Source organism: Aureococcus anophagefferens (genome assembly GCF_000186865.1).
Source record: "Aureococcus anophagefferens unplaced genomic scaffold AURANscaffold_12, whole genome shotgun sequence".
Lineage (NCBI taxonomy): Eukaryota > Pelagophyceae > Pelagomonadales > Pelagomonadaceae > Aureococcus > Aureococcus anophagefferens.
The window spans coordinates 164,881-187,838 of NW_008705572.1; the positions used below are offsets into that span (position 1 = coordinate 164,881).

General features: G+C 70.4%; 6 protein-coding genes across 6 annotated transcripts; 2 read left to right on the forward strand and 4 right to left on the reverse strand.

The window, feature by feature from the left end:
- Positions 1-767: 767 nt before the first annotated feature.
- On the reverse strand, positions 768-3,390 carry AURANDRAFT_64841 (hypothetical protein; the record flags this gene model as incomplete). The annotated part of the gene is made up of 2 exons (XM_009039854.1): positions 768-2,162; positions 2,428-3,390. The coding sequence occupies 2 exons, from the start codon at positions 3,388-3,390 to the stop codon at positions 768-770; spliced, it is 2,358 nt and encodes a 785-aa protein (XP_009038102.1).
- Positions 3,391-4,049: 659 nt separating this feature from the next.
- On the reverse strand, positions 4,050-5,357 carry AURANDRAFT_64842 (hypothetical protein; the record flags this gene model as incomplete). Its single annotated transcript, XM_009039853.1, has 1 exon — positions 4,050-5,357. One exon carries the CDS (start codon positions 5,355-5,357, stop codon positions 4,050-4,052), a length of 1,308 nt encoding a protein of 435 aa, XP_009038101.1.
- A 300-nt stretch (positions 5,358-5,657) lies between these two features.
- Positions 5,658-6,602, forward strand: AURANDRAFT_27825 (hypothetical protein; the record flags this gene model as incomplete). The annotated part of the gene is made up of 1 exon (XM_009039595.1): positions 5,658-6,602. The coding sequence occupies one exon, from the start codon at positions 5,658-5,660 to the stop codon at positions 6,600-6,602; it is 945 nt and encodes a 314-aa protein (XP_009037843.1).
- An 11,928-nt stretch (positions 6,603-18,530) lies between these two features.
- Positions 18,531-18,842, reverse strand: AURANDRAFT_17376 (hypothetical protein; the record flags this gene model as incomplete). Its single annotated transcript, XM_009039852.1, has 1 exon — positions 18,531-18,842. A coding segment is annotated over one exon (312 nt), but the record flags the coding sequence as incomplete, so codon positions are not given.
- A 321-nt stretch (positions 18,843-19,163) lies between these two features.
- On the reverse strand, positions 19,164-21,364 carry AURANDRAFT_71805 (hypothetical protein; the record flags this gene model as incomplete). Its single annotated transcript, XM_009039851.1, has 3 exons — positions 19,164-19,175; positions 19,264-19,694; positions 19,823-21,364. 3 exons carry the CDS (start codon positions 20,967-20,969, stop codon positions 19,164-19,166), a joined length of 1,590 nt encoding a protein of 529 aa, XP_009038099.1.
- Positions 21,365-21,472: 108 nt separating this feature from the next.
- On the forward strand, positions 21,473-22,336 carry AURANDRAFT_64845 (hypothetical protein; the record flags this gene model as incomplete). The annotated part of the gene is made up of 1 exon (XM_009039596.1): positions 21,473-22,336. The coding sequence occupies one exon, from the start codon at positions 21,473-21,475 to the stop codon at positions 22,334-22,336; it is 864 nt and encodes a 287-aa protein (XP_009037844.1).
- Between the last annotated feature and the right edge of the window lie 622 nt (positions 22,337-22,958).

The window sequence follows — 22,958 nt, forward strand, 5'->3', positions numbered from 1 at the left end:
CCCTACGACTGGGCGCTGTCGCAGCGCGGCTCCGGCGTCCTCGTTCGCGCGTCCATCGCACCGCACGCCTCAGGTTCTTCTACTCCGCGAAAGTCCACTGCACCAAGGGCATGTTCCGCGACTCGTACGCGGCGGACGCGCCGGCGTGCATCTTCAAGCCCTACATCATCGACGACGAGAAGCGGAGCTCCCAGGACGGCACGGCGAAGCCCTACCGGCCGGAGCACCGCGCGCTCTTCGCGGCCTACCTCGCCGAGCTCGACGCGCTCGCGCGCGCGCAGGCGGCGGACAACGGCACGAAGCCGGGCTCGCTCCAGTGGCGGCGCCGGGGCTTCCTCGCGGGCAATCGGGTCGCGACGGAGCTCCGCGCGCGGTCGCAGAGCCGGCACAAGGAGACGTCGCAGCGCGCCTGGCTCACGGACGACGACGACGGGCGCCTGCTCGTCGACCGCGTCGTCAAGCTCGAGGACGAGGCCGCGTACGCGACCGTCGCGACGGAGGCGGGGCTCCTCGAGGAGCTCTGCGGCGCGCCGCCCTGCGACCGCGGCGCCGAGGCCCCGGCGTGGCTCAAGGCCGTCCACCACGGCCGCCGCCACCTGTACTACGACGACCTCAGCTGCGAGATCGTCGCGCGGCGCTTCGCCGTCGACTTTGCGGAGTTCGGCTACGACATCGACGACTGCTACGGGACCCGCGGGTAGGGTGTGTTTCGCCGCGTGGTAGATCCCGTGCCGCCGCCTTGTACGCCCCTGTACGATCGATCCAACTTACTCCGGGCGGCCCTCGAGGAGGGCGAGGAGCGTGCAGAGGGCGGCGCGCTCGCCCTCGGCCGTCGCGCGCGCGAGCGTCGCCCGGCGGAGGCCCTCGGGCGACGCGTTCGCGGCCGCGACGCCCGCTTTGGTCCGCGTCTCGAACTCCGCGTCGGACGCCGCGATCATGCGCCGGAGCAGGCCGCTGCCCGCCTGCACCGCCGCGGCCTCGTTGGCGTCGCTCACGCGTTCGCCCAGCGCCCAGGGCGAGTCCTCCGGCGCCTCGTTCTCGAGGATCTCCGCCGTGAGCGCCGCCTCGTCCATCGACACGAGCCGGAGGCCGCAGAGCAGGTCCCGGAGCGCCCCGGCGTGCGCCCGGTCGTCGACGTCGGACGTCCCCGTCGTCGTGAGCACGGCGCGGCCGCCGCCCGGCGCCGCGTCGAGCAGGCCGAGCTTGACCTCGCCGAGGTCGTCGTCGGACCGGATGGCCATCGCGACGTCGACCGAGCAGCTCTCCACGAGGGGCCGCTCGTCGTCGCCCAGCGCGAGCCACCCGAAGGCCTGGAGGCTCAGCAGCGCGTCCATGGGGCCCTCGCCGCCGGCGTAGGACGAGAAGACCTGCTCGCCTTTGACGAGGTCGCGCGCCGCGGTCAGCGACACGGACGCGCAGTACCCGTCGGCCTCGTCCACGCGCAGCTTCGCGTTCGGCGCGTCGTCGTGGTTCGCCAGGTCGATGAAGGGCAAGACCGCGTAGCCGACGCCGGGCAGGCTGGAGCCGCGCGACATGACGAGGGCCTCGTAGTAGCGCCACTGGCGCCACGGGAGCTCAGGGCTGCTCGGGTCGTGGAGGCGCCGCCGGCCGTTGATCGCCTCGAGATCGCTGCGCCACGTGGCCAGCAGCTCGGCCCGGCTCCGGCCCGTCTGCGTGCCCGCGAGCAGGCCGGCGGCCTCGTCGTCGGGCCAGAGCGCGGGCATATCGCCGAGCTCCGCGGCCGTCGGGAGCGCGGCGAGGTAGGGCTCCCACATGCCGTCGCCCTCGAGCTCCACGAAGCGCGCGGAGACGGCGGCGGTCTCCGTGACGAGATCCGCCGCGGGGTCGTCGCGCGTCGCCGACAGGTAGAGCGGCGCGTCCTCCGCGGACACGATCCACGCCCGCGGCGTCGTCAGCACCGCCTCGCCCGCGGCGACGTCACCGGACGCCACGAGGCCCAGGCCGTAGTCCGTCATCTTCGCCTCGACGCCGTTGCGCTCGCCGCCGCGCAGCAGGTACCAGCGCGCGCAGTCGTAGACCGCCTTGGACTTGCCGTCTTTGAATCGCGGGTCGCCGAGCGACTCCCGGCCGGCGAAGCCCTTTCTTTGCGTCGGTCGGTTCGCATGCGGCAGCGTGCGCCGCGTCGGAGGCGATCGCGGCGCCTGCAGGGCGCCGGCGGCGGCCAAGCTGCAGGCCGCGAAGACGATGCTCGAGCTCATCGCAAAGAACTGCGAGTTCAAGGCACCTCTGGCTTCTTGAATCGACCTTGAACCACGATGCCGCGGACTAGTACTCACTTCCGCGTGGCGCCCGCGCCGCTAGAGGCCTCCGGCTCGTCTAAAAAGAGGCGATCAGCCACGCTAACATAGCATATCCCGCCGGCGGGATATGTTAACGCTTTCCTTAGGCGTCCTCTTCCTTCGTCACGAGCGGGAGGAAGCCCGCCGCGGGCAGCGGCGCGCCCGTGTACATGGCGTGCATCGTCTGCGACATGAGGTTGATGGACTGGCTGAGTTCCTTGACGTCGTACCCCTCGTAGATGAGGCGCGTCTGCATCCTCAGCCGGTCGAGCCTGTTCTCGAAATACTCGTCGCGGGCGTCGGAGTCGTCGTCCGAGGGCTCGTCCTCCGACTCCGCCATCGGCATGTGGATGATCGCGTCGGTGTTCCGCTTGAGGGAGTGGAGCTTCATCTGGAGCCACTGGTCCAGGTAGAAGGTCGCCGGTTTCCCGTCGTAGGCGGCGAAGGGCGACGCGCCGCGGCGGAGGAGCTCGTTGAAGATCTTCCGCCGGGACCAGGAGCGCCCGCCGCTGCTCCGTCGCAGCACGTAGCGAACCATTCGCGCGGGCTCGCCGCACTGCGCCAGAGCGCAGGCGAGCAGCGGAGCCGGCGCGCCGGCGCTGACGGAGGCGCCGGCGTCGAGGAGCGCCACCGCCGCTTCGGCGTTGGCCCAGGCGGCCGCGACGGCGAGCGCCGTCATCCGCCGCCGCGGACCGCGCGCGTCGACCGCCAGGCCTCGCGCGACGAGCGCCGGGAGGAGGCCGACGTGGGCGTCGTCGGATTTGCCGGGCCTGCGCGCCCAGCAGAGGACGCACGGATCCATGCGCGCGGTGGACTCGTTGAGGTCGAGCGACGCCGCGTCGATGCGCGCGAGGATGCCGTCCGCGGGCGCGCCGAGCGCGAGCGCCGATCGGACGGCGACGCGCGCCGGCAGCGCGTCGAGGATTCGCAGAAGCTTCTCGCGCACGGTGGGATGCACCTTCAGCCGCGGCTGCGGCGGCCACAGAGCCACGTCGCCGGTGTGGACGCAGTTGTCGTCGTAGACCTCGAAGTCGAAGACTTCGAGCGCGGGGAGCCCGCCGGCGCGCAGCAGAGCTGGGAGCCGGAACATTTGGCGTACCGAATCTGGAGTATCTGGAGCGACGAGCCCCTCGTCGTCGAGCAGGGCGACGTGCACCCGAATGCGCACCTCCAGGCATCGCGCGCGGAACGGCTCGCGCTCGAGAGCGGCGAAGACGCAGCCGAATTTAATATCGTCGTCGACGCAGTCGACGGACAGTCGCCGAGCCCCACTAAAAGTCGGCAGCGCCGTTCGCCAGTGTCCGACGCTTGTAAAGCTCGTCTCTTTACGTTCCCAGGAAATCGACTCCACGCAAGCGCGCGCCGCGCGGAACGACCGCGAAATGCCGCCCTTGATCATGATCGCTTCGAGGTCCAAATAATCCAAGACGCGCCCCTTCAGCTCTTGTGGAAGCCGCATCATCGAGGACGCAGGCGGCGCCGGGGGCTTTTGGAGTCGGCTGCTGCGACGCGGGGGCATCGCAGGCGTCGGCGTCGGCGCGATGGCCGCTCGCAGGTGTCGGTGTCGGCGGTGGCCGCGCGCAAATTGGATTCCCAGGTCGCGCAGCTCGACTCGAGTGCGGCGACAACATGGATGCAACATGCCTTCAACGAATGGCAGTCGTGCGCACAAGTCGCACGTCCCCTTCAATAATTCGGTCAACGAGACCAACGTGCTTACGACCTCGCCGCGCGCCGCCCCTCCCGAACCTAGGGGTCCTTGGGGAAGAGGGCGTTGAAGAGGCGGTTGGCGAGGTCCGCCGTCTTGCCGCGGTCGTCGAGGCCGAGGTTCGCGCAGTACGCGGAGAGCCGCGACCAGCCCATGGCCTCGAGCTCCGTCGCGGACGCGACGGCCGCGAGCTCCGCGGGCACGCCGCTGGAGAGCGTCTTGGTCTTGGCGAAGCGCGCGAACTCCTTGAAGAGGATGAGCCCGCCGTCGTTCTCGTCGATGCGGTCGAACTCCTTGATGAGCTCCTTCGCCGACAGTTCGATGCCGAGCGACGCGCAGCCGCGCGCGAACTCCGCGAGGTCCAGGCGGCGGTCGCCGGACGAGTCGAACTCGTAGAAGAGGTCCCAGACGCGCGCGTAGGCGACGAGGTGGCCGAGGAGCCCCCGGAACTCGTCCCTCTGCACGAAGGCGTCGGACCCGCCGGCGCACGCGTCCTGGTACGCGTTGAGCAGGGCCGGCTTGCTGTTCAGCACGGGCCAGTGCTCGAGGACCCACTTGTCGATCTCCGCGAGGCTGACCATGCCGTTGCCGTTGTAGTCGAGCGCCGCCCAGGCCCGCGCGAGGCTCTTCTTGTTCAGCTGCATCTCCGCGAAGTCCGCCGTGCACTTGGCGAAGCGCTTCGCCTCGCGCTTCAACTTCGACTTGGACGCGCCGAAGCGCTTGTCGCGGCGCTTGTTCTTCGAGCCGTGCTTGCCTTTGCGCTTCTTGTTCACGGGGACGACGAGGCAGGACTCGCAGGCCTCGTCGCCGCCGAGCTCCGTCGTCGGCTGCTCCATGGCCGCGTACTCCGCGTCGTGCTTCGACATGGGCACGAGCTGGTCGGCGACGAACTTGCAGAACTCGTCGAAGAGGAGCATGCCGCCGTCGTTGACGTCCGCGTCGCGGAACATGTCCGCGGCCTGGTCCGCGGTCGCCGTCACGCCGAGGTCGTTGCTCGCGCAGAACCGCTGGAACTCGGGCAGCGTGATGCGCCGGTCCTTGTACTTTTCCGACGAGTCGACCTCCTGGAAGATCGCCCAGAGCTTCGTGAAGAAGAAGAGGTTCCGGAGCATCGCGCGGAATTCGTGCTTCTCGATGTAGTCGTCCTCGTAGCCGCCGCTGCACGTCGCGTAGTAGGTCCGCAGCAGCGCGGGCTTGTTGTCCATGCCCGCGAAGCGCGCGCCGCCCTTCTTCTCGATGTCGTCGACGATGAGCTTGTCGAGCTCCGCCAGGGAGACCATGTTGTTGCCGTTGACATCCAGCTCGGACCAGAGGGCCTGGAGCTTCTCGAGGCTGCCCCAGGAGGCCATGAAGGCCACGTACTCCGGGTTCTGGTACTTGGACGACGCGCCGGCGCCCATGGTTGGCCTAGTTATTGAAGGGGATGGGCGCTCGACTGATGCCCTCTGGCCGGGTTGCGCGAGGCTTGTGCGATCTCCGAGCAGCGCGCGAGCGGCGCCGAGAATCGGGCAGCATCGAGGGTAGATGTTTCAGACAACTCGCCGCCACGCTGCACTCGTGGCCACAAAGCTCGCGACGTCGCAGCCTGTGTCGACGCAAATTTGCGCGCGCCAACAGCATTGGCAAGGCTTTAAACGCATCGAACACCAATGGCCGTCCCCGTGTTCCTCCTCTACATCCTCGCCGCGCCGACGGCGCTGTGGCTCGCGGCCTACTTTTTGCCGCTGCTCTACATTCGCCTGCGCGGCGTGCAGGACCTCAAGAAGAAGTACGGCGCGACGTGGGCCGTGGTGACGGGCGGGTCCACGGGCATCGGCCGCGCCATCTGCGAGGAGCTCGCGAAGCAGGGGCTCAACGTCGTCGTCGCGGCGCTGCCCGACAAGTTCCTCGAGCCCGCCGTCGCGGAGCTGAGCGCCGCGTACAAGGGGCAGGAGTTCGTCGCCGTGGGCGTGAGCTTCGCGCCCGGCGCCGACTACCTGGAGAAGATTAAGGCCGCGACGGCGGACAAGGACGTGCAGATCGTCTTCAACAACGCGGGCTTCATCGTCACGGGCTTCTTCGACACGCAGCCGCTCGGCAAGCACCTCGTGAACATGGAGTGCAACGCGACGGCGGCCGTGGCCATCACGCACCACTTCGCCGCGGCCATGATGCGCAAGGGCCTGAAGGGCTGCATCGTCTTCACGAGCAGCGCGTCCGCGTACATCCCGAACCCGTTCGCGATCATCTACGGCGCGACCAAGGCCTTCATGTCCCAGTTCGCGGCGTCCATCGCCGTGGAGCTGCAGTGCAAGGGCATCGACGTGTGCGTGATCCACCCGTCGCCCGTCGCGTCCAACTTCTACAACAAGGTCGAGCACAAGATCGACTCCATGGAGTCGTTCAAGAAGCTCGCCGTGGACCCGTCGGAGCTGCCCCGCGAGATCTTCGCGTCCATCGGCCGCTGCGTGCTCCGCGACGTCGGCAACACGGCCGTGGGCATGCGCCTGGGCGTCGCGCTCCTCCCCTACAGCGCGCTCGCCCACATCATCGCCCTCGTCGCGCCGTTCCTCCCCGACTACGTCGAGAACGACAAGAAGCGCGGCCAGGTCTGAGCGCGCGGGCGCTCGGTTACCGCCCTGAGTAACACAGCAGGGCGCGCAGGAACGTCCGGTTCGCGGCGACGTAGGCGACCGCGAGGAGCGCGTGGAACGCCGCGTCGAGGACGAGGAGCCCGTCGTCGCCGCCGAGAAAGTCGGAGGCGAGCTTCGCGGCCGCGGCTTCGAGGACCGCGAGCAAGCACGCGGCGCTCGCCACGGCGAGGAATCGGTCGAGCAGCGTGAGCCCGTCGACGCGCGGCGGCGGCGCGCGGGCGACGGCCGCCTGCGCGAAGAAGACCGCGAAGAGCAGTTTCGCGCGGCCCGCGAAGTCCTCCAACGGGAAGAGCCAGCCCGCGGCGAGGCCGACGACCGACAGCGCCGCCGTCGGCGCCGCGACCTTGACGACGTGGACCGCGGGCCGCCGCCGGAGCGCGACGCCGCCGCGGACGACGTCGAGCTGGAGCAGCCGCAGCGTCGTCGCCGTCGGCTCGAACTCGCTCAGGCAGTAGTCGCACGTCGCGTCGGCGCAGATCGCCGCGTCGGCGCGGAGGTGGACCCGCGGGCCGGCGAGCGACTCGGACCGCGCGCCCCGCCGCCGCAAGCTCACGTGCGCTAACGTAATCACGGCCACGGCCTCGACCGTGTCGAAGGGGAAGCGCCGCAGGTCCGACGACGCGCCGAGGGCCAGGTCGCAGTCGAAGCGCGCGACGAGCCTGTGCGCCGACGCCGTCACGGCCCCGCGGTCGCAGCGCACGGCGTTGGCGACGTCGAGGCGCGCGGCGAGGTCGTCGGCGTCGACGGCGTCGTCCCAGGCCGCGTGGACCTCGAATTTCGCGCTGACGGTGTTCGCCGCGGGGTCGACTGCGGACACGACGACGAACTTGACGGCGACGCTGACGGCCGCGGCCGACGCGTCGAACTCGTCGGCGAAGACGCGGAGCCGGTCCTTGATGACGCGGACCTTTGCGGCATCGCCCCGGGACCGCGCGCGGCTCAGGTTCCGCCGCAGCTTGGCGCGCAGCGCGAGCGCGTCGTCGCGGGTCGCGCGCGACGAGTCCTCCTGTGACGGCGGCGCCTCCGACGGCGATGGCGTCACCGGCAGTATCGATGGATCATAGGCTGCCTCTGACGGCACCGGCGTCACGGGCACGCGCGGCGGCTGCCGCGGAAGCCGCTTCCGCAGGCTACAAGCCGCGAACATGCTGCAGCACTCCAGGACGCAGGCACCAACTGCGATAAGGGCAGCCCCCGAGCGACGATGCTGCAGCACTCCAGGACGCAGGCACCAACTGCGATAAGGGCAGCCCCCGAGCGACGAATCATCGATCAAAACTCCTTCGGCAAGATCGACCTTGCCTTCGTGGTTTACCTATCGTTGGCCTTTTGAGTAGGCAGCGCTCGAGAGGCAGCCCACCGGCGTCGGCGCCGTGCCGCTGGCCGTCGGGCGGCGGCCATGTTCTCGGCGCAGGAGCTCAGCGAGCACCTCGCCAAGGCGCGCGAGGCGGAGCGCTGGGCGCGGGCGCGCGGCGCCGTGCAGGACAAGCACTGGTCCTGGGTCTTCGGCACGCTCTGGACGGGCCTGCGCCGGTCGCCGCGGCTGCACTTATGCGTCCCGGACACGATCCTCTTCGAGGACGGCGCCCCGACGAAGTGGCTCGGCAGCGACGCCGACGGCTACCTCGCGCGCAAGGACCTGACGCCGCCGGGCGCGCGACTGTACCGGAGCGACCGCGGCGGCGAGGGCCAGCGCATCCGCGACGAGTTCTTCGCCTTCGAGCGCATCAAGCTCTTCCGGGCGGCCTTCGAGGATGCCCAGCGCCTCCAGGGCGCGCGCCTCGAGGAGCCGTCGGCGGCCTCGGAGCGCACGCCGCCGACGGCCGCGCGCGGCGGCCCCGCCGTCTGCGTCGCGGAGTACATCGACGGCGTCCGCGAGGAGCTGAGCGGGCCCCAGCTCGAGTACCTGGGGAGCCACCAGGAGTGGCGCGTCCAGGTGCGCGCGCTCCAGGCCCTCGTGGGCGCCCAGCGCTACGCGCGCGGCGTCTACGACCGCGACGCGAAGGCGTCGCTCGCGCCGCGCGCCGAGGCCGTCGCGGCCGCGGCGGCGGCCATCGCCGCGGGCGAGCCCGAGCACGTGAGCCGCGACGACCTGAGCCACCTCGCGTCGGCGCTGGCCAAGTTCGCCGAGTCGACCTACGCGCCCGCGGCGACGCGCGCGGCTGTGCCGAATTCAACCACTGGTTTGGGTGGTCCTGACCAAACTTCAGAATTCTCGAGCTCGGTCAAATCGAAGTCGATTCGGCTGACTTTTGGACGGATCGTTTTCTCTCATCGAGTTCTCGAACCACAGTGAAAATCCTCGTGTCAAAACATTCGAATACGCTCACATTGAAGTCGAGTTGAAGATTTGAATTCGGCACAGGCGCGCGGCCGAGCTCGCGCCGGGAGACCCCGACGCCGCGACGATGGACGACCTCGGCCTCGAGGTGGAGAAGCTGGCCATCGAGGCGGCCATCGACGCCAAGGGCACGCTCTGGCTCCTGCGGGCGACGGAGGTCAAGGTGACCTTCGTGAACCGCGCGCCCGCGCGGACGGACCACGAGCGGTCCGAGGGGGAGCGCCGCGCGCGCGCGGAGGCCGAGGCCGCCGGCGACGAGCTGCGGCGGCTGCTGAGCCTGGCGCTGAAGCGCGGCGTGTCCCTGGAGGCGTCCTTCAAGCACTTCGACGCCAAGGGGCTGGGCCGCGTGGACGCGCGCGGCCTCGTCGAGGGCATGGCGCTCCTCGGCACGCAGCTCACGGAGCCCGCGGCGCTGCTGCTCATGGAGGCCCTGGCCGGCAACGCCGTGACGGGCTTCTCCGAGGCGCACCTCGCCCGCTTCGCCGGCGCGCCGGAGCCCATGGCGTCCGTGTCGTCCTGGGGCTCGCGCGCGGACCGGGCGTCGCCGGCGTCGCCGCCGCGCGGGAGCACCGCCGCGGGCGGCGACGAGCCGACGTGGCGCGACCGCGCGCGCGAGATGCTGCGATCGACGTCGTCGCGGCGGTCCGAGCGGCCGCGGACGACGGGCGCGATGGCGCGCGACGCCGCGCGCGCGTCCGTCGAGGAGGTGTCCGACGGCGAGGAGAAGAAGCACCCGCTCCAGCTCTCGAAGAAGGAGCTCCGCGACCGGTGGGGCGGCGACCCCCTCGAGGCCGTGCCCGGCGCGCGGAACAAGAGCCGCAAGGCCCTCGCGGAGCTCCGCGCGGCCGCGAAGCGCCGGCGCAAGCGCGAGAAGGAGGACCGCGAGCGCGAGGAGCGCGAGGGGTCCGTCGCCGACGAGTCGACGCTCGGCGTGTCCTCGGCGAGTTCGCCGCCCAAGGGCGACCCCTTGAACGACGACGAGGCGTCCTTCGGCTCCGGCGACCTCTCCGACGAGATGAGCCAGGCGTCCGTCGCCGGGGACGAGCGGAGCGCGCTCATGGAGGGCGCGCGGCCGGACGTCGCCGCGGCCGTCGACGACCTCAAGGACGAGTTCTACCACGTGCAGACGGGCGTCGTCGCCACGTTCCGCGTGCTCCAGGGGCCGCTGGAGCCCGAGGCGGACGCGCGCGCGGCCGCGACGTACCGCGAGCAGACCCTGGCCGCGGAGGCGTCGGGCGCGGCCATCGGCCTGCCGACGGCGCCGCGCGGCGCGCCCGTGCGCTTCCTGCTCGTCGTCGCGCCGGACTTCTTCATGACGCTGGACACGCTCGAGCGCTGCGTGACGCCGCTGCTCTCGCGGCGGGGCGCGCGCGGCGACGCGGTCCTGGTCGGGCTCCCGGGACTGCCGAACACGCACTGGCCCGCGGGCATGCGCGCGAACACGGCGTCGGGCGCCGTCAACAACAGCATGCACGCCACGGTCATCGAGCAGCTGTTGATCCACCTCAAGAACTCGAACCGGCTCCCGAGCGACCCGAACACGAAGGTCGTGTTCCTCGGCTTCGGCAACGGCGCGTGCGCGCTCACAAAGTTCGCGACGCGCCACCTCACGCCCCGCGCGGAGGCGCTGCGCGAGTTCAAGGACGCGACGGTGGCGCTGATCCTCGTGAACGCGTTTTTCGCGGCGTCGGGCATGAAGAAGACGGCGAAGACGCTCCACAAGATCCTCTCCGGCGCGATCTTCGAGGAGCGGCTCGAGGCCATCGTCGCGCACCACCTCAGCGCGGACTACATGCGGGACAAGGGCCGCGACCCGGCGCTCCGCGACTTCTGGACGTCGCGCGAGGCCGTCGAGATCGGCGACAACGAGGCCGGCGACCAGATCCAGTCGCGGAACTTCGCGTCGTCGACGGGGCCCCAGGGCGTCATGGCCCAGCTCCGCGGCCTGCTCCACCACGACGACACGCGGCCCGTGCTGAACCGCATCGCCAAGCCCATGATCCTGCTCCAGGCGCGCAAGGGCCGCTTCGTGCCGCCGGACCTCGCGCCGGAGGCGCTGGACAAGGCCAAGGTGTCGCGCGCGCCGACGGCGTCGAAAGCCGCGAGCGCGGGCGGCACGGTCTGCAGCGTCGAGTACGTCGACTGCGGCCACGAGATGAACCAGGAGAGCATGAAGTCCATCGCGAAGGCGCTCAAGGACGTGCTCGAGGCCGCGGCGCCCGAGCTCCGGGACGACGACGACGAGAGCGTCGAGGCCGCGGCGGAGGCCGCGGTCGACGCGTCGAGCCCCGAGTACCGCCTCCCGCGCGGCGCCTTCGACGCGGAGCGGCGCGAGCGCGAGGAGCGCGAGGACCTCGAGGCGTCCATGCGCGCGGCCATGGACGACCTCGAGGCCGAGGAGGGCTCCGTCGGCTTCGACCCGCTGTCGCAGCTCGGCGCGGACATCGGCGACGGCGCCCAGGAGCGCAAGGAGGGCGACGAGAGCGAGGAGAGCGGCTCCGAGTCCGGCGCGTCGCACCCCGGCGAGGACGAGTCGCAGAAGAAGCACCGCAAGAAGAAGAAGGTCGGCGCGACGAAGAAGAAGCAGCTGCGCGAGGCCGCGCGCATGGCCGAGAAGCTCCGCGCGGAGCAGGCGGCCGTCGACCGCGCCAAGGCGGAGCAGGAGGAGCGCTTCGCGATGCGCTACGAGGACTTCCGGAGCCGCGAGGCCGCCAAGGAGGCGGAGCGGCTGCGCCTCTACCGCGAGGGCGTCATCAAGGCCGAGGAGCGGTCCGAGTACATGAGCCAGCAGCGCGACGAGGAGGACGCCGTCGACATCGCGAACCGCCTGGCCATCATGCGCGACCAGGCCAAGGCCGAGAAGCGGGAGCGCGACGCGGACGCGGAGAACAAGATGCTCGAGGAGGCGACGATCTTAGACGGCGAGAAGCAGGGCGGCTACCTGACGGGCGGCCTCGAGCGCTTCGTCAACGGGTCGCGCGCGAAGAAGGACGGCCGCTGCCCGCCCATGCGGTCCATCGCGGAGAGCGGCAAGCGCATGACCGACGACCTCTTCACGTCGCGGCGGCGCATGGTGCTCGCGCTCCAGCAGTGCAAGGAGCTCGAGGCCGTCGTGGCCCAGTTCCAGCAGGCCGTGGACGCGGCGGACCACGACGCGCGGCGGCTCCAGCGGACGCTGCGCCTCCTCGAGACGAACGCGGGGTTGAAGGGCGCGCTCGCGCCGAAGCAGCGCGAGGTCGAGGAGCTCCGCGCGTCCTACGCGGCGAAGATCGACGAGTACCAGCAGCTCACGGACATCCTGGCGTCGCGGTCGCGGAAGCTGCGGCTCGCGAACCGCATGGCCCAGGCGCTCAAGGTCACCGTCGCGCAGAAGGAGGACTCCGCGAAGATCCTCATCGACGCGCTCGATCGCCTCGCGCGCCAGCTGCGCATGAAGCGCGGCGCGCAGCGCCTCGACAAGACCAAGGCCGAGCGCGAGGCCAACGACCGCCGCAACATCATCAAGGCCCAGCGCGCGCGGCTCCGCAAGGTCGACACGGAGCTCGGCCGCGTCCGCTGCCACAAGGGCGCGTTCGTCAACTCGGACATGTGGAACCCGGGCGTGCTCCAGCGCATCACGACCGACGACCTGCGCCTGGCGCTGACGACGGAGCAGCGCGCGCTCGAGCAGCAGATCCGCGACCTCGAGCGCAAGCTCAAGAAGTTCGAGCGGACCATGCGCGCGGCGAACCGCGAGCTCCGCGTCACGGACAACGAGGCCCAGACCGTCGAGGAGGTCGGCAAGGCCGTGAGCGACGCCTACAAGGAGGCCACGGGCCGGTCCATCGCCCAGGAGCTCGACGACATGGAGGCGGAGCAGACCCGGGCCCAGGAGCTCGCCGCGGAGGCGGAGGCGTCCGAGGCGCTCGCGAAGAAGGCGCGCGCGACCGTCTCGGGCGACTGCGTCGCCGCGCGCGTGCGCCACAAGGCCGCCGCGGACCGGTCGCCGGACGAGAAGAAGTGGGTCGCGCTGGACGTGCTCGTGAACCCCATCGCCTACAGCCACGTCACGGAGGCCGAGGCCGAGGAGATGAAGTACGACCCGGACTACGCGCCGAGCTTGCGCGTCGAGGACATCGAGCGCATCATCGTGCTCCCGCGCCAGCTCCAGCTCGCGCTACCCTTCCTCTTCAGCGAGGCGGAGATCGAGGGCCACCGCCTCCTCTGCGCCTTCACGCACGAGGAGGGCGAGGCCCACTTCCGCCAGCTCGACAAGAACGGCGAGGCCGCGCGCGGGCTGGCGGGCCTGCGGAAGCGCGAGGCGGAGGCGAAGGACCCGCTCGAGGAGGGCGCGCGCGGCAAGCGCGGCGCCATGCGCGCCGAGCACGCGTCCCTCGGCGCCCAGGCCCAGTCCATGGCGCTGCTCGACACCGTGCTCCGCGAGCGGCGCCTCGCGCGGATCCGCGCCAAGGGCGCGCACGACCTCGGCGAGCCGGAGGCGCGCTACATGGTCCTGGACCGCATCCTCCACCCGGAGTTCCACTTCGCGCCGCCGGCGTCGGAGGACCACGCCCGCGACGACGCGGAGCACGTCGAGCGCATGTCCATCGCGCTCAACAACGCGTCGCGGACGGGCAAGAACCAGGGCGACGAGTACGAGGCGCAGCGCGCGGCCTACGAGGCCGGCGCGACGGACCTCGAGCTGCACCTCGCGACGCCCTGGTTCCCCTACCGCGAGTCGGGCAAGGCCCACAGCCGCCACTCGCTGCTCCGGCTCGTCGACGCGGAGGCGGGGTCCTGCGCGTTCGGGCCCGACGAGTACCTGCGGACGCTCCTCGCCGAGTTCTACGTGGACCCGCGCTACACGGGCGTGGGCCGGCGCAAGGCCGGCGCCGTGCGCGCCTTCGGGAAGCGCCTCACCGTCATCCACAAGGAGCAGGACAAGCGGCGCCGCGACCTCAACGCCATCTACGCGACGCACCACGCGACGACGGGCCTCAAGACCGCGAAGCCCGGCGGCCGCCGGACGACCAAGGGCCACGCGGACCCCAAGGCGCTGCTGCGCCGGTCGCGGCAGCGCGGCGGGGCGAGCGACGGCACGCGCGGCGGCTCCGACGCGCCCGAGGCGGACCTGCCGGACAGCGACGAGTCCTACGAGGAGCTCGCGGAGGACGAGTTCGACTCCGACGAGCTCGAGAGCGACGGCGAGCGCGCGTACTCGAGCGCGTCGTCGTCCGACGCCGACGAGGACGACGCGAACCGCGAGAAGCGCGTCTACGGCGGCTTCGACGCCGTGCACCCGGCGTCGCTCGGCCCGAACGCGCAGAACGCGGGCCTCGGCGGCAAGGTCGACGCCGCGGGCGGCGCGCACGCCGCGTCCTTCAGGAAGGGCCGCGGGTCCGAGAAGCCACCGGGCGGCGACGCCGCGCGGCGCGCGCTGCGGTTCCGCGCGTCCGTGGCGCGCCAGGGCATGCGCGGCCGCGTCGCGAACAAGGGCCCGCCGAAGAAGCTCGAGAAGTTCCACTCGTCGAGCTCCGAGGAGGAGGAGGAGAGCGAGGAGGAGGACCTCGACGCCGTGACGACGGTGAAGGACATCGAGGCCCTCAACGACCTGACGCCGCCGCCGCTCAAGGCGTCGGATGTGCTCTTCGAGTACGAGGGCAAGGTCGCGACGTTATTGGACGAGTCCGACGCGCTCGAGACGCGCGCGTCGCGGACGCACCGCTTCGAGATCCCCTTCGACCCGCACCGCAAGCTGCTGTCGATCACGGTCACCGTCGTCTACCGCGGCGTCTTCACGGCGCGCGGCTACCGCCTCGGCCGCCTCGCCGCGGCGTTCTTCGCGATGCCGACGGCGACGAGCGGTTTAGGCCAGCCCCGGTCCGTGGGCCACGCGCCCTACGAGAGCCAGCAGCTCAACTCGGGCACGACGCTCGGGCGCACGGTCCTCGTGCACAACCCCGACGCGAAGCCGCTGAAGCCCGGGCCCTACCAGGTCGTCCTCGGCGCCGCGTCCGCGACCAAGTACTCGATCACCGTCGAGGCGCACGCGGTGCGCACCGCGGGCGCGACGCTCGACGCGGAGAGCCAGCGCGCGAAGAAGATCCAGGACGAGCTGCGCGTCTGCCGCGCGGCGACGGAGGACCTGTGGACGTCCATGCGCCTCGGCGAGCGGAAGGTGCTCGTCGTCCAGGCGCTCATGGACGAGGCCGAGGTCGAGAGCTCGCGCTGCGAGCAGGAGACGGAGCGCTGCAACACGGAGCTCGCCGTCGACGACGAGCGCATGGAGCTCACGGACGACCAGCGGCGGGCGCTCTACGCGAACGTGCGGACGCTCGAGGTCGAGTTCGCGCACTGGTGCCGCCTCTTCGCGTCGCGGTCCCAGGAGCGCGTCGACCTCCTCGCGGGCCTGCGGCGCCTGCGCAACGAGCGGCGGGACCGGCTCGCGGACACGGAGCGGCTGGGCCGGGAGATGGCCTGGCTCCAGCGCCACCTGCCCGCGGCCTACGGCCTCGTCTTCGGCATGGCGGAGGCCACCCAATGCGCGCTGGACCTGAACACGACCTTCGAGAACATCAAGACGACGGAAGGCAAGGCCCAGTGGAAGAAGGTGGCGACCCTGAAAGGCCTCGTGACGTCGATGATGACGCCCGCGGAGGAGGTGCGCCGGCGGCACAAGACCGAGGGCTGGAACGCGCTCGCGCTGCCCGAGCAGCAGTGGAGCACGCTCGACCGCATCCGCTTCCCGGACCGCTACGACTGGCTGCTGGACCAGGAGCGCCGGGAGGACGCGGAGCGCCAGGACCGGGGGCTGAAGCCCCTGAAGCGCAGGAAGCCCAAGGCCGTGCGCGCGATGGCGGGCTACGGCCGCGGCGAGCTCGAGCGCATCGACCGCGTGACCTTCGACCAGCTCACGCGCCAGGAGCGGTCCATCTGGAAGCTCATGAAGCGCTTCCACAACGACCCCAAGCTCCTCGTCGACTCCCAGAAGAAGAAGGCCGACGGCTTCGACCCGAACCACGCGGCGACGGTGCGGTTCAAGCACCCGCGGAGCTGGACGAAGGACGAGCGCGAGTGGGCGTCCATGGACAAGATCCTCAACCCCGAGCTCTGGCAGGGCCTCAAGCTGCGGACCCAGGAGACGCTCGACGACCACGAGAAGGCCGAGGACATCGCCGCGTACATGCCGCCAGCGGACGAGGTCGCGGGCGAGGACGGGTCGCCCATGGGCGACGGCCCCAAGGCCGGCGCCTTCGCGGCGCCGCCGAAGCGCGCGCGCGCGGCCGGCTCCATGTTCGGCTCCATCGTCAACCAGGCGCTCCAGTCGTCCGTCGACGCGGCGGCCGAGCTCGCGACGGACGGCGCGGACTGGTCGTGCTCGCTGTCGCGCGAGGAGATCATGGAGGTCTGGGCGGCGAAGCACGCGCAGGCGTCCTGGGGCGTGGACCAGTGCAAGGCCCACGTGCTCCTCGAGCGCTTCAACGGCGACTTCGCCGACTTCTACGAGGTCCAGAAGTCGCAGCTCGCCGCGCGCGCCAAGGAGGCCGCGGGCGCGGGCAAGAACCGGCTCATCCGGGACCTCGACGAGACGCCCGTGGAGACGGATCTGGACGCGCGGTGCCGGAGCCTCCAGGCGGAGATGGACAAGGCCATCAACAACAGCAACGAGCACATGGAGTCGGCCGTGCTCCACGGCGGCGTCCGCCAGCGCTACCCGACCGCGGTGCTGCGCCTCGAGCTCGAGCGCGAGCTCGACTGCTTGTTGAGAGAGCAGGTCTACGAGCGCGAGCGCGCGACGCGGTTCCTCCTCGAGCAGGACGAGGACAGCGACATCGAGACGGACAGCGACGAGGAAGAGGAGAAGCACCCCGGCATGAAGAAGCCCGACAACGTGTCCAAGGGCGTCTACCAGGCGCGGAAGGCGGCGCTCGTCGAGACGACGAAGGACGAGGCGACGAAGCAGCTCGAGCGGGAGCTCGCGGCGCTCGGCCCCCGCGCGTGCTTCGCGTGCCGCAAGAAGCTCTGCGAGTGGTGCTCGTCCATCGAGTTCGACACGATCGCCGCGCGGCGCCAGGCCATCTCCGACGAGCTCGTCTACGTCCGCATGCACCCGGACATCAAGATCCTGGAGTCCTACGTGCCCCTGTCGTCGTCGCGCGGCGGCAATCCGCACTTTCGGCGCGAGGACCTGCTCCACGAGCTGACCTGGGAGGACACGCAGCTCGCGATGCGCATGCAGCTCGACGCGCTCGACCGCGAGCTCCACGACGCCTTCGCGACGACGAAGGAGTACATGGAGGTCAAGGCGCTCCACTCGTACCCGACGATGATGTGGACGAACAACGCGCGGCGCGCGCTCGACCGCGAGCACAACCGCTACGTCGCCATGGTCGTCGCGTCGGACATCGTCGACGACGCGCTCGACTGGATGCTCGAGGGCTGGCACTTCGGCGAGCGCGAGAGCCACTTCTCCGTCGCGGGCTACGTGCCGTCGCTCAAGCCCGACGGCTTCGTCCGCGCGGGCACGGACCAGGTCCTCGCGCAGGCCGCGGCGGAGGACCGGAAGACGAAGCAGCTCGCCGACGAGGCCGCGGGCGGCCCGCCGCCGGAGAGCAGCGTCGTCGGGTCGCCGCGGTCCAAGGCCGAGGCCATCGAGCAGGCGGCCCAGTTCCGGCTCGGCACGGAGAAGGTCGTCAAGGCGGGCGGCGACCGCGACAAGCACCTCGACTTCACGGAGCGCACGCTCAAGTTCGGCCTCTTCTCCATCACGCTCATGTTCTTCCGCGCCATGGCCCTCGTGCAGCGCGAGAAGGAGTCGTGGTCCGGCGTCCACGACGCCATCGGCGAGGACGACGCGAAGAAGGTGCCGCCGACGGACGAGCGGAAGAAGATGCGCCGCGAGCAGCAGCGGCAGGACGAGCGCCAGAAGAAGCTCGCGAACGCCCTGGGCCGGGCCAAGGTCGGCGAGGAGCGCACGCGGCGGCGCATCGAGAAGGAGAAGGCCGAGGCCGCGCGGAAGCTCCACGAGAAGGTCCGCCGCGAGAAGCGCGAGCTCCAGGCCTGCGGCCAGCTCCAGAGCTTCTACCGCGGCCACCTGGGCCGCAAGGCGGCGCGCCGCTGGGCCATCAAGCGCGCGGAGCTCGAGGCCATGAACGCGCTCATGACCGCGTCCGCGATCACCATCGAGCGCGTCTTCCGCGGCTACATGGGCCGCATCGCGGCGTCCGTCGCGCGCATGGAGATGGCCGAGTTCATCTCCATGGTCCGCATGGAGGAGGCCGCGGCCGACGAGGACGAGTACTGGAAGAGCCACTCCTACGCGCGCATGAAGCGCAACATCCGCATGTTCGTCCACTCGACGCTCAGCAACCGCAAGTCCAAGCTCGGCGAGGAGGACCTCGCCCTCATCCAGAAGCTCACGTCGTCCATGGAGGACGCGGACGTCGACGCGGACGCGTCGAATCGGTGATAACGTGCGTCCTTGTGCTAGGCGCCTCCGCTCCACCGCCTGTTTACTAGTCCGTCTTGTCCCCGGCGGGCGCGGCGGCCTTCTTTGCGCCGAGGCTCTCGAGCTTCGCGACGATGCCCCGCTCGCTGAAGCCCTGGATCGTCTCGACGCAGGCGCCGTCGCGGTAGATCTTGAACGTCGGCATGGCCGCGATGCCCTCGCGCCGCGCGAGCTCCTTGCACTCGTCGACGTCGACCTTGACGAACGCCGCGTCCCACGTCTCGGAGAGCCTCCCGTAGATTGGCACGGCCGCGCGGCACGGCGGGCACCACGTCGCGAAAAAATCGCAGACCAGCAACTCGCCCTTGGCCTTGGCCGACGCCAGGGCGCCGTCGAAGGCCTTCGTGTCGTGCACGCCGACGACGCGGCCGCCGCACTCCGGGAAGGGCTCCTTCTTCTTGAGGATGTTGCGCGCGACGAAGGCGAACACCAGCACGCGCATCGGGTTCTCCGTCAGCCAGCTCCACAAGCTGGTGAGGAGTTCGAGCACGAACATCATGGCGGACGAGGTGACGGCCGCGCGCGGCGTCGGAGAGCCTGCTGTGGACGAGGCGACGGCGCTCGCGGCGTCGGAGAGCAGGCTCCTCTGCGAGCTCGACCTGTCGCAGCTGTGGTTGCACAGACGCTGCACTGCATCAAGTACTGCATCATCAGCTTGTCCACAGCACCCGTCGCATTTTTTTTGCTCATGTACTTAGTAGTAGGCCTGGTAGTGACGAAGTTCATTACGGCGCTGATTTTCGGTATAATCGCCGACTGTTTCGGTTTTTTTGTTTTTTTTGTGCGCTCGCGACGATGCGCTCGGCGAAGGGCAGCGCGAGGCGGGCGTCGACCTGGGCCCAGCGCAGGGGCGTGGGGTCCCGACCTTTCCCGCGCGCTTTGGGCTCGCCGCCCCGGAGCCACGCGCGCGCCGCCGGCGCGAGGCTGTGGGTCTCGAGCTTGTCGATGGTGTGGGCCACGGCGCCGCAGAGGGGCGTCGCGAGGTCGACCTCCACGACGGCCGCCGGGTCGCCCGCGGGCACGCCCGGAATGTCCATCACGTAGAGGCCCAGCGCGGCCATGTGCTTTGCGAACATTTCGTCCATGCGCAACCGCGATTTGGTCGTCCATGTGCCCCCGCGTTTCACTTTTTTCTCGATGCTCCACTCCCGCATCGCCGTCGACTGCGGGTGGGGCACGTGGACCGTGAACGCGTCCGGCACGACGCGGAACGAGTAGTTCGCGCCTGGGCAGGAAAAGAGTGATTCAACGTCGGTTCAACGCGAGTGTTCCGCGCGCGTTCGTTCCGGAAAAAGCGTCCGCGCGTCGAGACCGTTCCGAGGGATGATCGCTCGTCCACGAATCAGCCGAAACGAGTGGGAAACGGCCGAGATAGGAGCCTTGAAGTTGGGGAAAATCGCACCCTTTTCCCGCCCTGGTTCGCGCCGCGCAAAGACGCGATCCACTCGATCTTGTTTTTGCCGTAGCCTATGTAGCGCTCGTCGAAGCGCGGCACGTGGCTCGCCTCGCCCGGGTGGCCGTCGAGGCAGCGCGGCACGGCCACGAACGGCTCGTACTTGTTGCTGAGGAAGCAGGGCAGCGCGGGCGCGGGCTCGGCGGGCCCGTCGCTCGCGGCGTCGCCCGACGCGAGCCACGCGTCGAAGCGCGTCGAGCCGTGGTGGTGGAAGGGCTCGCAGTGGCCGTCGAGCTCCTCGACGTACTCGAGCGCGCGGCGCGCGTCGTCCTCGCCCGCCGCGAGCGCGCGGCGGCGGCCCCCGGCGACGGCGTCGCCCTCCCAGAGGTTGAGCGTCCGCGGCGTCCACCGCGGCGGCGGCGGCAGCCCGGCCACCGTGCCGTTGGCGAGGCAGCGCACGAGGCCCCGCTTCGTCAGCGGGATGCGCTTCGCGAGCTCCGCGTGGTCGGGCAGGACGAGCTGTCGTGGCCACGCGGGCTTTCCGAGATCCAACGCGAACGCGGGGACGACGAGCGCGGTCCGCGGCCCGAAGGACGACCGGGCGATGGTCTGCTCGAGGAGGAAGCGCGCGTCGGCCCCGGGCCAGAAGTCGGCGTCCAGCAGGAAGATCCAGGGCGTCGTCGCCTTGGCCCAGGCCAGGTTCCGCAGCCGGTTCACGGGGTACTTCTGGTCGGGCTCGCGCACGAGGACGGACACGTGGACCTCCGGGCAGGCGGCCATGATGCGCTTCGCGTCCTGCGTGACGCCGCCCGGGTCCTCAGGCGTCACCGTCATGCCCAGGCTCAGGGGCCCCTTCCAGCGCTCGCAGACGTGGCCCAAGTTCCAGAGGCGGTCCGTCGTCGACTGCGTCACGATGGTCACGTTGCCGTTGGCCGTCGTCGACGGCGCGTCGGGCTCGCAGCCCGGCGGCACGCCGCCGGGCCATTCGCTCAGCGCCCGGAGGTTCTCTGGAGCTGCGGATGCGACCAGCGCGGGCCGGCCGCCCTCGTGAATGGCGAAGGTGACGATGCAGGAAAGTACGATCATCGCGCGGACGATGACGTGCATGGTTGCGATTGCGGGTGCCTGCGGGGGCGAGGCCGTACGGCGCGCCGCGAGGCCAGACGACGCCCCGCGACGGCGGAGCCGGTTTGAGATGCCCGTCGCCCGGGCGCCGGGTCGCTCGTTTTGGCTCGACGCGTCTCTAAACGTAGGGGGCCCGGGAGGAACCGCGGGGGACGGGAGGCTCAGAGGGGTCTCACAGGCGCCGGAGGCGCCAGTGGACGGCGGCGTCCTGGCGCATGCGCCAGTACCGTTTTGGCCGAAACCCGTCGCGACCGCTCGATTTTTCGGGCGACGTTCGAGAAGAGGGGGTCGGGGACACCATGACGGGACGCGGGGCGGCGCTTTAAGGATAGGTGCGGGTCTCGCGTGAGCGGCTTGAGACAGAGATTTCGATACACGCATCTCTGCGGGGCGACCGCCCATGAGCGGGCCTCGCCACTTCTCGAGGCGATTTCCATCGGCTGACATTTGCCCGGCAGCCCAGCATCGCCCTCGAAGGTGACGCGATGGTGCTCCGCATGCTCGTCGTCGCGACGTGCGCGCACGCGTGGCTGCTGGAGAACAGCACGTTCTGGCGGAGCCCACAAAGCGAGGAGCCCATGTGGAAGCGCATGCTCCGGACGACGTCGCCGCGGCGCCGCGGCGTGATCCTCTGGGCCCACGGGCGGTCCGCCACGGACACGTACTGCGGCACGCTCAAGGACAGCGCCCACTTCCGGTACTGCAACGGCATCAAGGAGGGCTTCAACACGAACCACCGCGAGGGCCGGGTGCTGACGAAGGCGCACCTCAAGCGCTGCGCGGAGCGGAACGAGATGCTCTCGCACGTCAAGCCGAGCCACCTCTCGCCGGAGGATAAGCGGGACCACCTCAACACGCCGGAGAAGTTCATGCGCGCGGCGCGGGAGTTCGGCTACGAGGTCATCGTCGCCGAGTACCGCGCGAACGCGCTCGCGCGCATGGTCTCGTCGTGGGAGATGAAGCCGCGGTCCGCGGCGGACACCAAGGCCCAGTTCTGCCTGCCCCGCGGCGACCTCGTCCGAGGGATGGACGAGGAGTACTTCCTCTGGCAGCGCGGCCTCCGCGCGGCGATCCACGAGCGGCTGAAGGTCATCGAGCTCAGCTTCGAGAACGTGACGCGCGGCCTCTGCGCGGCCGTGAAGCGCACGACGCTGGCGCTGGAGAGCTCCGAGTGCGGCGGCTCCAAGTGCGCCTGCCGGGAGTTCGAATCGCCGCACACGAAGACATCCAACCGCGCCGCGTCGCTCGCGGGGCGCACGTCCAAGGAGGCCGCGGCCTGCATCACGGCCGCGCTCGAGGACAAGCCCGACTACGCGTGGATGCTCGACCTGTCGCGAGCAGAGAAGTAAAATTGTGCGGTATTTGCGGCGATATCGAGAATGCTACGAAGCGATCGCTGCCGTCCGCGTCGGCCGCGAGCGCGCCGTTCATGCGGTCGAGGAAGGGCGCACGCGTCGCGTCCGCGATGGCGCGCCACGCGTCCCGCGTCTCCCGCGCGAAGCCGCCCGCGGCGCAGGTCGCGGCGTCCAGCACGCACGCCTCATGTGAGGCGGCCCATGAGGCCTCCCATGACCGGGCCTCGCCACTCTCTCTAGCGCATTACAGCTGTAGGCACGCACCCCCACTCCTCATTCTCCTCGCCACACGCGGTGCCAGGAGAGAGCCACAGCTCACCGGCGCCGAGGCAGTCGGCGAGGGGCTGACCGGGGCATTTGGGTAAAAAATCCGCTTCGTCCCCGAGAGGAAGAAGCTTAGGCCTACGCTTCGTAGCCCATTCCTCCTCCAGAAACGCGACGGTTTTTCCTTGGGTCTGACTTGCTTGGTTCTTTGATGCCTCCTGTCCTCCCGGGTTCTCCCGTCGTTCTCGGCCGCTGCCGTTTCGAGTGCCCGAGAGCCCGGCTTGTTGTCACGGGGCCGGCGTCAGGCCGGCGTCCCCTACGCTACCGTGACTTTTATTCGCGACGAACGATT